Source organism: Lontra canadensis, unplaced genomic scaffold, assembly GCF_010015895.1.
Source record: "Lontra canadensis isolate GAN:19392208 unplaced genomic scaffold, GSC_riverotter_1.0 scaffold105, whole genome shotgun sequence".
In the NCBI taxonomy this organism is placed as follows: Eukaryota; Metazoa; Chordata; class Mammalia; order Carnivora; family Mustelidae; genus Lontra; species Lontra canadensis.
Window position 1 is genome coordinate 2,750,882 of NW_022631099.1, and position 12,842 is coordinate 2,763,723.

General features: G+C 44.5%; 1 protein-coding gene across 5 annotated transcripts in view; it reads right to left on the reverse strand.

Annotated features, from left to right (window-relative positions):
* The window catches only part of PKIG (cAMP-dependent protein kinase inhibitor gamma), a 96,941-nt gene that overhangs the window by 22,684 nt on the left and 61,415 nt on the right, over nucleotides 1-12,842 (reverse strand). For 2 of the 5 annotated variants that reach the window (XM_032838536.1, XM_032838537.1), the window contains exons 2-3: nucleotides 9,754-9,917; nucleotides 439-508 (exon numbers count right to left, since the gene is read on the reverse strand). Coding sequence is in view for 1 of the 5 variants with exons in the window: in XM_032838535.1 (XP_032694426.1) it covers nucleotides 458-508 (51 nt within the window). In the remaining 4 variants the exon portion in view is untranslated. Of the gene's footprint in view, nucleotides 1-438; nucleotides 509-9,753; nucleotides 9,918-12,842 lie in introns of those variants that run through there. The other 3 variants (XM_032838538.1, XM_032838539.1, XM_032838535.1) reach the window with 2 other exon arrangements.

Here is a 12,842-nt window from a genome sequence, read left to right on the forward strand (position 1 = left end):
GCTGTGCTGGTTTCTCCAGGCTGGTTTGCTTGCTTTTGTTCTTTTATCACAGTATTAAAATGCCCATAATGTGCCCTAGGCTTTATGAAAATAGCTTTGCAACAATTGGTGGACAGGAAAGCTGGCATCGTGCCCAAATTTGCTAATAATTTCTGTGCATGATTCCATCAGCGTAAGTGGAAGACTGGAGAAACCCACGCTCTTTGGAGCCGCCAGAAGTAACTTGTTTTTCTGATGCTATAAAGAAACGGTCTGTAAAACTGGGGTGTGATATTGTATAACTTCTGCAAAGTGCCAGCCTGCTTTATCTCCATGGGACCAGAATTCCTTCCTAATTTCCCTTGGGACCGATTTATTCGTTCAAACAGAAAGAAAGCTATTTACACAGAAACGCTTGGGATGTGACAGGAGAGTGGTAAGAACAGTGTGACTACCCACCTGGTTTAGTTTCTTTTTCCTACTTGCATCTCTTCCGATTTTCCGCCGTTGAGTAATCAGTATGGAAATTCTAAGGGAACAGAGGAAAAACAAAAATTAGAGCCAAACACACTTTAGAGTTGTAAACTAAAACAATCTTTGGGAAGACAAGTTAAGTGTATCTAGTAACATGTTAAATGTGCACATCCTTTGGGTCAGCCAAATATGCAGGAATCTACGCTATAGGTATGTTCCCGTAAGTAAAAGGATGTTCAGTAAAACATCCTGTGTAATAGCAAAAAAAGAGGAAACAAGTTAAATGTCTGTTAATAGGAAGAGTTAAGTTACAGTGTCCCAATACAGTGAGAAACTAGGCAGCCATCACAAAGAATGAGAAATATTTCATTGCACCGACAAGGAAATGTCATCATTTTCATATGTCACCATTTTTAAATATGAACATGATTGTTCTAATCATGTTATAAACATGACTGTTTATGCTTAGAAAAATATACCATTTGTATACATACACATTTGTATCTACACAGAACAAGGCTATCAGCAAACTATGAAGAGTGGCTCTCTCTGGGACTTGGAAACTGGGGGAAAAAGGAGTGAAAGACTTATCCTTTTTACATGAATAATTTCTGTTTTGGTTGAAAACTTTTAAAGAGGCACACATAACTGTCATAATCATTATACGTGCTGTGTATCTAGAATTCTAAAATATCAAGAATGCAAAAGACATTTTCAGACAAAGACTGAGCAAAAGTTTGCCATTTAGTCTCCAAGAACATTCTCCAACAGAAAGGAAACCAAACACAGAAAATAAGTGAGATTTTGGAATCAACAGTGAGACAAATTATTAAGTATAGTGTATTGGTAAATTTAAAACACTGAGTGAGTGAAACCAAGCTAAGTGGGGAGATAAACACAAATTTGACAATATTACCCATTTGACTATAAGAGTGTCAAGGATGGAAGAGAGATGAGAACTGAAACTTTGCACGGTCCTTCTTAACCAGGACAAGCAGTAATACTGTTTAATTGAGACAATATATTCATGATGCCTATTAAAAACTTTCAAGGTAAAATGACAAAATATAGAAATAAAACACTTAAGTTTCAAACCAGTTAGCATGTTCTTGGGTAGAGAAGTCTAATTATCCAAAAACATTAATCCTCTCCAAATTACTACATAGTTTTAATTGAATTTCAATAAGAATACAAATAGTTTTTTGGGGGAGAGTGAAATGGGTAAAATTACTTTAAAGTTCATATGGAATAAAATTCCCCAAAATTTAGCCAAGAAATGGGAAAGAAAATTATTTTTAAAAAGTAAATAGGGGAGTTGTCTTAAGAGATAATAAAAATTTACTTCATAAAGACTTAAGAAAAAGATATGGTTGTAACATAAGAACAAACAGGACTGTAGACTAAAGCAGCAAGTTCAGAAATGGATACAAGAAAGGAACTTAATTACCACAAAGATGGAATTTCAATGCAAAACAGAAGAGATGGCTTATTTAATAAATGGTGCTGGCATGTCAAGAACAAAGCTTGGCCACTACCTCTTTGCTATGTATAAACATAATTCCAAAGGGATTAAAGGTTCAGGATTAAATAATTAAAGTCGTATTTTATGATGAATATAAAAGTACTGGAAGAATGTTTAGGAAAATATTTATATAACTGTGAGGTGGGGAAATTATTATTAAACAAGGCAAGAAATCCAGATACTATGATGAAAAAATAGAAGAAATTTAACAAACAACAGATCAGGAAAAACAGTTGCAATACATATAGAATCCTTAATATATAAATAGCTCCTATAACTTGTTAAGAAAAAAAGCAAAGAACTCCTAAGGAAAAAAGTGAAGGAAATTCAGAGAAGAGGAAAATAAAGTGGCCGATTCACATGAAGCAATGTTCAATCTCACTAGTAGTAAAGAAAATACAAGGTAAGCATCTGTGAGATACCATCTTCTGCCATCACCTTGGTCACAGACAGTACAGACATTAGACGGGATGGAAGGAGGAGGGGAATGGAGAGTGGAGGGAGAGACAGAGGGCAGGAGAAGAACAGAAAGAGTATCTAATATTGGTAAAGATTTAGGGAAATGGAAGTACTCCTATATTTCTGAGAAGAATGTAAATTACTAGAACTCTTTATAAAGTAGGATATTCTCTATTAAAATGTCAAATACATACAATATATGTATATTATTATTAATATACAATATTATTTATGAAAATGTAACTTACAGAAATAAAAGCACCAGTATAGTCAATGGTATTATCATAGTGTTGTATGGTGACAGACGGTGGCTCCTTTTGTCCTGAGCACAGCATAACTTATAGACTTGTCTAATCACTATATTATACATCTGAAACTAATGTAACATTATGTGTCCACTATAATCAATTTAAATAAATTAAATAAATAAATAAATGCACCAGTAGAGAAGGCTATGCATATAAAGATATTTAGTGCAACAATATTTTTAGCGAAAACAAAACATAACTCGAACATCTGTCAAAGGAGAGACAGCTGAATATATTGTGGTCTTCTGAATATATTGTGGTCTTCTATATTCAGTCCTGAAGCTATTTTAAAAGGTGCATTAGATTTATCCCTACCCAGGACCCATTATTTAGTGGGAAAAATAAAGTGCAAAATAAAAGTATGCTCCCACTTCTGACCAAACAACCACACATCTACACAAACCCTACACCCATTTCAATAGGAACTTGGAGAAAAGACACATACCAAACTGAGCTCAGAAGGATGGAAATGGGGAGTAAAGGGAAAGGAGAGATCATAACTTCTTCTTTATAACATCTTCAAATTGTTTAGTTACAATGAGCGTATGTATTAGTTTAGGGAAAATTAATGAAGATAAAAACAATGACAAGCATATGAGGGCAGAGAAAAAATTCTGATAAGCTGTGTTATACGATACCCACTTGTCTTTACATCGGATAATTAACTCCATTTGCTGTTACTTCTTTTTTGGTCAAATAGAACGTTAATAGCCGGGAGACAAAGTTTTTTAAAAAGCTTCATGGGGGGGGTACTTAATTCCTAAGGATTGATGCTTTTTATTTAAGAAGGGGGAAAATATTACTTAAGGAAAAAAAAAAAAAAGAATTTCCCATGTTAAAATCCCAAAGAAAGCCTAAAACTCTGGCTTGAAACTGCCCTGTTTAGGTGGTGGTGTGTGGGCTGGTTCTGTGCTGACTGTTTTCCATGGCTCAGTGCCCTTGCCTGCTCTCCTCCCCGCAAACCAACTGAATACACTCCCGGGAGTGAACTGGCTGCTGGGAACCAGAGCCGTGCAACCCCCTCATCTCTGCTCACAGGCTCTCTGGGTCTCCAAGCAGATGCTTTGGCTTCTACATCAAATGGGTTCCGGAATGCACAGAAGTGGAATGGCTTGCTTTTGCAAACCATTCTGGCGGGAGGAGGAGAAGAGGAAATGGTTTATCCCAGCGGATGAAACAGAAGAGAAGAGGACCAGCGTTCCCGACAAGCTCTTAAAGGACAGTGACTCTATGGAATCTGCCCTTTCAGAGTCACGTGCAAGGTACACTCTGGCCTTCCCCGGTGGAATGCTTCGCTTTTAACTGTTATTTCATCGGTAATGAATATTGCACTGAAATAATGATACCTCACGTTTCTACAGCACTTGATATCTTACAAAGCACTTGAAGATGCCTTAAAGGAGCCAGGTATCAGATCAGTATCACTCCCATTTATAGGTGAAAATGACTCAGAGAAGTTCAATCTTTTTCAGTCACGTGGCAAGTTGCTAACTCTGGTCCCCAAACCCCAAGTCCAGCAGGGAGCTCAGGTATGAAATCACAGGGACAAAGGGGAACTACAGCCAAACCAATGAATAAAAGCAGGCTCTTGGGAAAAAACAGCTCTTCCTGCCCCTTAGGAAAAAAAAGATTGTAGTCTAAGAGTAATATTCTATGCCACCTCAGAGAGAAACTCTCCTCATTTACTGGAATAGAGCTGCTGACTATGGGAAGGAAATCCCACGCTCCTGGGTCTGCCCACCCACATCCTACCTAACATTCAAGGCCACTAGACCTCTAAAGCCCAGGGGGACAGAGGATGCATATCTTTTGTCTCCACGGCCTCAGGGCCCAGCCCTGGGTCTGGCACAGACTAGAAGCCACTAAGTTTCTAGCTCTAGTAGTTTCGAATCCACCTACCTCTTCCATCCACCCCCACGCCCCGCCAGGGTCCTACCCAACGCCAATCCTCTCTCCCCATGACTACTGCGACTGCCCCTCCATCCATCCCCCACACAGCAAACAGCACCCACAAAGGCCTACTGATTAATCATCGCCATCAGGCCCCTGACTAATTCTCTGAAGCCTCACCTCCGCCTCTTGCTCAGTTCCCTTCCGTCCATGCTTCAGCCACGCTGGCTTCCCTTCAGGCTCTCCAACAGTCCACATGCTTTCCTGCCTTGGGCCCTTACCCACATGTACCTGTCCCTACCTGGATTATCCTTTCCCACAATGCCCTTCTTCCCTACCTGCTGCCTTAGCTCTTGGCCTAATGAGCACCTCATCTCAGTTTAAACACTGCCTCATCAAGCAAGCCTGCCCTGACCACATTCCTACTTACTTTATAAAACCATACGTCCTTGGCTGTGAATGACAATGAGAAGGATCATGCTTGTTTTATGACGTACTGTTCACTATCACCTTGCTCAGTGCCTGGCAGATAAGGAGGTGCTCAGTGAGCATCAACTGAAACTATACGGAGCTGAAGGCTGGACTCAGATGCTAGTGTGCCGCGTTCTCAGGCTTTCCACGGCACTGTCCCTCTCTTAGGGCACATGATGACATGTGTGAGAGTTACCGGAGTCTTTTTTTCCTATCAGATTACAAGCTACTTAGAAGTCTAATATAACTTGGTATTCCCTATCGTGCCTTGTGTAATGCCTGAACACAAGGGTTCTTCTGAACACTGGATGAACTCTCGCACCAACACAGGGAAATACGAAGAAAGGCTACAGTCTCTAGTCAACCACAGACAACGGCTTCTCCTACTAGGGGACTGCCCCGCAAGCCTTGAGCGCCTTGGATAGGCAGAGACTCTGCCCAGAAAAGGAGAAGTGAAACCTGGAAAGCAATGGTAGTGTGAGGGTGAGAATGGGACAAGCATGTACTGCTAAAGGGGAGTTTCTTACCTTGGCAGAAACTTTCTGGAGCTAAACCGGAATATGTGTAGGAGATCTAAGCAAGTTCCCCTCTGACCTAGCCATGCCCTATTAAAAAACCAGAGACATGAAACCACTGGGTGATGATTTAAGTGTTTTTCTGTACTGTCTAGCTTTCCTTCCATGAACATGTTCTAATTTCATAATCTGGGAGGAAAAAACCCCACCACAATAAATGTTATAAAAACAAACCAGCAGAAAAATCCAGTGACAATCTTAAGACCGCAGAGTCATCCGTCCTTATGTCCCCTTACTCGACTTGGGATTGCAGACTCCGGGTCCTCCGGGGTGGGGTCCCCCCTGCAATTAGTCAGGAAGAGTTCCCATCCTTCATCAGATGCCTTGGGCAGGAAGGAGCCAGGAGTGAAAGCTTCCTCAGGGCACAGTTCTCATCTCTCCCTAATGCAGATGCTGGCAAAGCTCTGAGAATCAGGAGATGGAGGGGAAGTGTGGGGGTAACCAGCCAGCTCAAGACCAGGATCCCCAGGCGCTAAATGCTGGTGCAGCTCAACTGTTCATAGACGTGCCTGTCTTTCCTGATGCGTGGAGAACCTCACAAGGCCACGGCTGTCTCCTCACAGCCCCGTTCCTCCACACGCCCTAGTGCTTCGCACTAGTCCGCCTCCCGTGTAATTTACTGAATGGAGGAGATCACGCCTGTGAAGTCCTAAACATAATGACTGACCTAGGTCCCTGGGACATAATAAGAAGGCATTTTTATAATGTCCCCAAAGGTCCATTATTCATTTTGGAAAAGCCCAGTTGAAGGGTAGTCATTTCTTGGAAGATCAAAGAGACTTCTTTTAAATAAAGTTAGGAAATGCCGGCCTCCTCAAGCAAGAGCCAATGCATTTTACTCTGCTGTTCACAATCACTCAGCATGGCAGCTTCCGAAGGAACCACTCTGTGAAGGCGCTCAAAGTTTCCATAAGGCCTTTCTGAAAGACTTCCAGCAGGTAGTGAGCTCAGCTTCGGGTCATGATTAATGACTTGTTTCCAAGAACTTGAGATTTTCCACGTCTGTCTCCACTTAGGAATCACTTCTGGCCCCTTGTGAAAACACTCAGCAGAGTTAATTGGGTGAACTCAGCTTCTCGTCACACTCAGAGAATAACACCTGCCACCAGTTTCTTCCTTAAGTGGCTGGGCTAGCATCCTCGGGTCCCAGGAGAACAGCACCTACTTCTGGTTTTGGTCTGAGCACCCGACTGAGTGATAGGAAATGGTGCTAAGGCTTGGCTGAAAGAGCCAGCATGGGAGCTCTGATCAATTCAGAGATGACACCACATCCTGCGTACAGATAGCATCCTGTGACTGACGGGGCCAGGCCCTATATACATTGGCTAGCGTTCTCTTTCTGGAAACCATAAAGTAGGCAACCCCAAGCATGTTTTTTGTGCCAACTAGGTGCACTATAAGCTTTATCCTGTCTCATTCTCGTGGCACCCCTGGAGGAAGGTGTGTGTAATTGTGACCCCCCACCACCACATTTCAGAAGAGAAGCAGGCTCTAGGAGGTAATCTATCGGAGATGTCTCCACTAGGAGATGGTGAGGGCAGGGCTCTCACTGCTACCCTCCCCAGCTTCTCACTGACCTCTACACAGTCTGAAGTTAACAGGGACTGTGGACACCCACCAGCCCAGGGGTCGCGAAGGTAAACGTCCACAGGGGCCAAGCAGCAGGCATGAGACCAGAGATGGTGACAGATGGGCAAGCAAATGACAAAGACAGTACTAAACTGGAGAACAATCCTGCTAAAGACATTCAATTTCAAACAAAAATAAAAACCCAAACCACATACCTTCCTTTCAGAATATCACCTCCTCACCACCATCTTTGGAAGAGGGACCACCTTTTTTTTTTTTTTTCCCCCCCCTCAAATAGGTGCTGTGCATAACATGTAGCCCAACGCAGGGCTGGAACTCACCACCCTGAGATCAAGACCTGAGCTGAGATCAAGAGTCAGACCGAGTAACTGACCGAGCCACCCAGGCGCCGCTGGGACCATTTTCTTAATTAGCCGAAGTCTGGAGATCTTGAGCAGGTGGGCTGAGGCAGAGAGCCTTGGGCCCCCTGCCCAAGACCATGCGTAGCTCCGTGGTAGCAACGGTCTACTTTCAAAGGGTTGAGCCATGGAGAAGACCAAAACACTCAGATACACCAAGGGGCTTTGAGACCCCTCCTGGTAACCATGAACTTAACTCAAGCAGTTTTTAAATACTGCATTTTCCTGAGGGCTGGACACTCTGGTAGCCTTAAAGACAGAAATCTCTTAAACTGCCAACACCTGGCCCCCTGGCCAGTCCAAAATCCAAGATCTGACCACATCTTCTGCTTTTCTTTGCACTCTGGCCCCAGCCATGCTGTCCTGAAGCAGCGGTCACCGTGTCTAGGTGACATGAGGTGGAAGGGGCCAGAGAGAGATTTTCCCTTCCTCTTCTCTTTATTGCCAAGCTAGGGACTAGGAGGGTGGGTTCTGTGTTAAAACTGAGTATGCCCGGTCTCCTCTGGACCTTTCTACCAGGGGACGGGGTTCTGGTCATGGACGAGACAGACTCACGAGAGGGGACACAAGGTCTAGGGGAGACAGTGAAGTTCTGCCAATAATTATGTGAGCCTGTTCAGGGGAACGGGGAAGGTGGTCAGGATGATACGGGAACATACCTTGGAGATTAACCCTCAGTCAGTGGAGTTAAGAGCAAGGACACTGACCACCTCAGGTTATGGAAAAGGCTGAGCATCACGTGGGGTTGAGCACTTAAGAGACACTCCATAGGGATCATTCTTTTTCTCCCCGCCCCCACCCAACACTGTACATGCGCCTGCACACCACGCTCAAGAATACCAAACCTTACAAAACTATAAAAAACTCAAAAGTAACTTACTGTTGCCTGTTTTATATCCTCTTTTAATTGTCCTTCTAGGGGCCGGTTTTTAGCCACTCTGGGATACTGGAAACCAAGAGTACTTTGATCCTCAAGCCGTGAGGATTCTCCGCAAGCAGAAGAGATACGGATGGTTCATTTCAAGCTGAATTCCAAAATATAGCAATCATCTAGTTTTGTCCTTTTATTTAGGTACAAAAGAGGAAACAGGCCCAGAGTGTGGAACACTCGCTCAGGCTGCAAACCTTCCGTGGCTGGCCCTTTGTTTCTTAAAGCCGAAGTCTTTCCCCTTTAACCGTGATTTCCCAACTGTTTTGACCTGCGGCCAGGGGCGGTGGGTCGCAGGCAGCAGCTGCAAGCCCTGTACCGCACACGCACACCCAGGGAGGGAGAATGGCCAGCTCCAGGCGCCTGAGGGTGAGGGGCCCAGGGCAACAAGGCACTCCCCTCCCCTCCCCTCCCCTCCTCACCCCTCCTCACCGCTTGGAAGGACGCACCTGGCTTAAAGACCTGAGGACAGACCCCAACAAAGAAAATGCTGAAGTGCTTACTTAGACGATAGTTCTGTTTACTTTCTAGGCATCAACAGCAAATTTTAAAAAGGAAGCAATAAAAAGACCACGAAGCCAAAGTTAAAGTCTCCCGACGCTTCTTTCCATCTTGGGAGTCCGCCCAGCTGCCGTGGCAGTGGGATGCCTGTGATAAGCGAACTTCAGAAACCCAATCATTTCTAGATCTTGCATTTAGAATACCAATCTTGTATTTGTGAGGGGAAGATTACAGGGAATTGTCACTTCCAGAGACACTTTTTTCTAGGATGTCTAAAATTGTTTGTACTGCCTTGGTAATCAGAGAAAAAACTAAAGGTTTTACAAACCCCAGTGTCTAATGAAGGACTTAACTTCTTCACCTATCTTCAGGGCAACGAGCTGCTTTTAAAGCTCTAGCCGATCTGTCAGTGTTCTTGGGGTAAAAATTCAAACAGCGTTTGAATGGAGCCCATCCATGAAACTTGAGTTCAGACTCTAGACCCAGGCAGTTGCAGACAAAGCCATAATTTGCAGAGCAATAATATATCATAATATAAAAATAGACACTTTCTGACCGACAGGCTGTGAAGCAAGCCAAGCCCTCCGGAGAGCTCTGCCTCCCTCCCTGCTCTCCCCAGGGCTGTGGGGGTGATTGTGGAGAATAAAGTTCTACTTACAAGAGCAGAGTTTCTCCAAGGTCCAGGGCTCCTCAGTCCAAGCCAAGGGAGAATTTAAGAAACCAGCATTCAAAACGCCTCCCTTTTGAGGGTTAGCGAGATTAGCAGACCAGGCCAGCGGTGCAGTCTGGATTCTTTCTTGCCCTCTCTCCCTCTCGGCGTCTCTAAATGAAATGCACTTTGAGGTTTTAGTGGGTGTTTCCCACGTCTCGGGCCAAGTAAGTCCCCATTTGTTGTAACCCAATGCTCAGCCTGATGATGTCAACCACTCAGCTCCCTTGCTCGGTTTCCACCTCTCCGTCCACGGGGGAGATCCATTTCCTCTGGACAATGAGCTGGGAGGCTGTAACTTCATCCCAGGCAGTCACATTTACCTAACATCCTTCCTTCAATTTTCAACAGCGCAGACTTAGTGACAAAAGGCTTCCTATCCACTCACTGGGCCGGGGCTCCTGGTGTAAGTCCCTTTGCCTCTAGTCACCACTAAGTGAAAGCGATCTAGTTTGCTTTGCTGTGTTTTAACTCACTTTTTTGGTGTGTAATACCCTCGTTAGGGTGGAGATTGGCATCCCCACTCCACCCCACCCTCCTTTCCTCCAGCTCCATGTTCCAAGTTGTTCCGTTTCCCCACCAAGTTTCCTAGGTGTGTGTTGGGCACGGGGTAGGTTTGTCCTTCACTTAGAGGAGATGACACATGCCCGAGTGCAAGGCTCAGAAGCAGCACTGGTCTGTTGCCTGGAGAACTCGGTTCTTTCTGGCCTCAATCACACTCCTAACTGAAGGAATCACACTCCTAACTCCCCTGACCTCAGTTTCCCCATCAATAAAATGATGGTCTGGGGGTCTTCCACTTCTGAAATTCAACGACTGAAGAGCTTATACACAGACGCAAGATAAAGACCTGTACTACAAGCTGGCTGATTACACGCTTGAGGGAGGGAAAAACCCTTGGCAGGTCAGAGGCCAATGCCCACGATGCCAGGCTCAGCCTGGCTCCTTCGACCCCCTTTGTGGTGGAGCCGCACTGTTTGTCTGGGAGAAAACCCCAAAGAATTCACTGAACAAGGCCTGGGGGACATGGAAAGAGGCAGCATAAACTACTCGATAAGATAAATAAGCAGGAGAGCTGTCCTTAGGGATTAACGTGGAGCAGCAGTGATTAGGAGCAACCATAATAATCTATTGCATTTGTGGAGTGCCTGCAGGCGAAGAGAGAAAAAAACCTCTGTGCTTCTGGGTACAGAGCGAAGCAGTGTGACATGTACACTGCCTATGGGAACAGCGATCTGGGAACCAGAGCTATAGATCTGAGTCCTGTGTGACTTCACTTCTCTGAACTTTTTTTTTTTTTTTAAGATTTTATTTATTTATTTGACAGATCACAAGTAGGCAGAGAGGCAGGCAGAGAGAGAGAGAGAGGAGGAAGCAGGCTCCCTGCTGAGCAGAGAGCCCGATGCAGGGCTCGATCCCAGGACCCTGGGATCATGACCTGAGCCGAAAGCAGAGGCTTTAACCCACTGAGCCACCCAGGCGCCCCTCTGAACTTTTTTTTAAACTGTAAATTGGGGTAATAGGGCCTCCCTTTCAGGACTGTTAGGATTAAAGAACACATGCAAGGGGCAGAAAGCACCTGCACATACTAAGTGCTGATGGATGGTAGCTTCACTGTCTACGTAATCTCATCTGATTCTCATTTTAGGAGAATTAGTACCCAGGGGCTGAATTACTAAGTCTGCTTTTCCTGGGTAGGAAAATGAAACAGAGACGCCAAGTGACATGCCCAAGGTCACACAGCTCAAGATTAAAGGGGCAGATATGGAAACTGAGTCTTTAACTCCTACTTAGTCCAGCACACATGCCATACACATGCCAATGCTATTTCTTTTTTTTTCTTTTTAAAATTTTATTTGACACAGAGAGAGATCACAAGGAGGCAGAGAGGCAGGCAGAGAGAGAGGAGGAAGCAGGGTCCCCGCTGAGCAGAGAGCCAGACTCGGGGCTCAATCCCAGGACCCTGGGACCATGACCTGAGCGGAAGGCAGAGGCTTTAACCCACTGAGCCACCCAGGTGCCCCGCCAATGCTATTTCTAAATGGGATCATTTCTCCTTAGAAAAATGAGCTAAACTTATTTTTTTTTAAATGGGGAAGGGGTGGGTTCAGCCAGGTTGGGGCCAGGGGGTTGGGGGAGGGAGTAGTCAATCTATTGCCTAAAGGAAACACTACAGGTCACTAGGTAAGAGGGGGTACTCACTTGCTTTGCTCCCCAAATACCATATGACCCGAAGGAAGTCTGGGCTTCAGTCACCCCTTCCTCCAAAAGGCAGATCTGATTTGTCTTAAACCTACTTGGATGAGAAGCTGGGATTGAAGTTCTTTAGGGAAAGAAGAAACTATTTAGAAGTGGAGGTAAGGCTGTGGGAGTTTATGACTTAACAAAAACTTTAATTCTCAGAACTCTCTGATGCTGTAATCAGGAAGGACCAAGCAAATAGACTATACGTTAGGAGGGAGTTTGCCAGTCTAAAGGCTCTCCCATAAGCGGGCGTGGGGCTGTGGTGGAACAAAAAGAACTCCAGTTAACAGGAGTTAACTCAGAGCCTGTTCCCAGCTCAGAGAGACCTGGGTTTCCTTCCTGTCCCTGGACCTTCCAGCATTGGATGACCTTGGGCAAGTTAACTTCTATGTAAAGTGAGAATAATAATGGCACTTAACATAAAAGGTTCTTATCTGGATTAAGTGCCTGTGTACTACAAGTTCAAAACTATTTGAAAAAAAAAATTGCAAAAATAAGCTGCGACATCCTAAAGTAAAGGCATTATTTTCTAATTCTGACTCAGTGTCACCATCCTCTACCCGGAGGATGATGTAACAGTGAATGAATAAAGTCAAGAATGTCAGGAAGCCAGAAGAAGGACCCACTATTTCTTGAGAACGTCAGAACGAATAAGGAACAAAAGGCCCACCGGGAACTGTGAGGCGTGTTATCAGCAGCAACACGCAGCTTGGAGGGACGGGAGGTGGCGGCTGGGGCCTTTATTATCTTTATTATTCATCTTTATTATTTATCTTTTTATTATTTATCTTTTT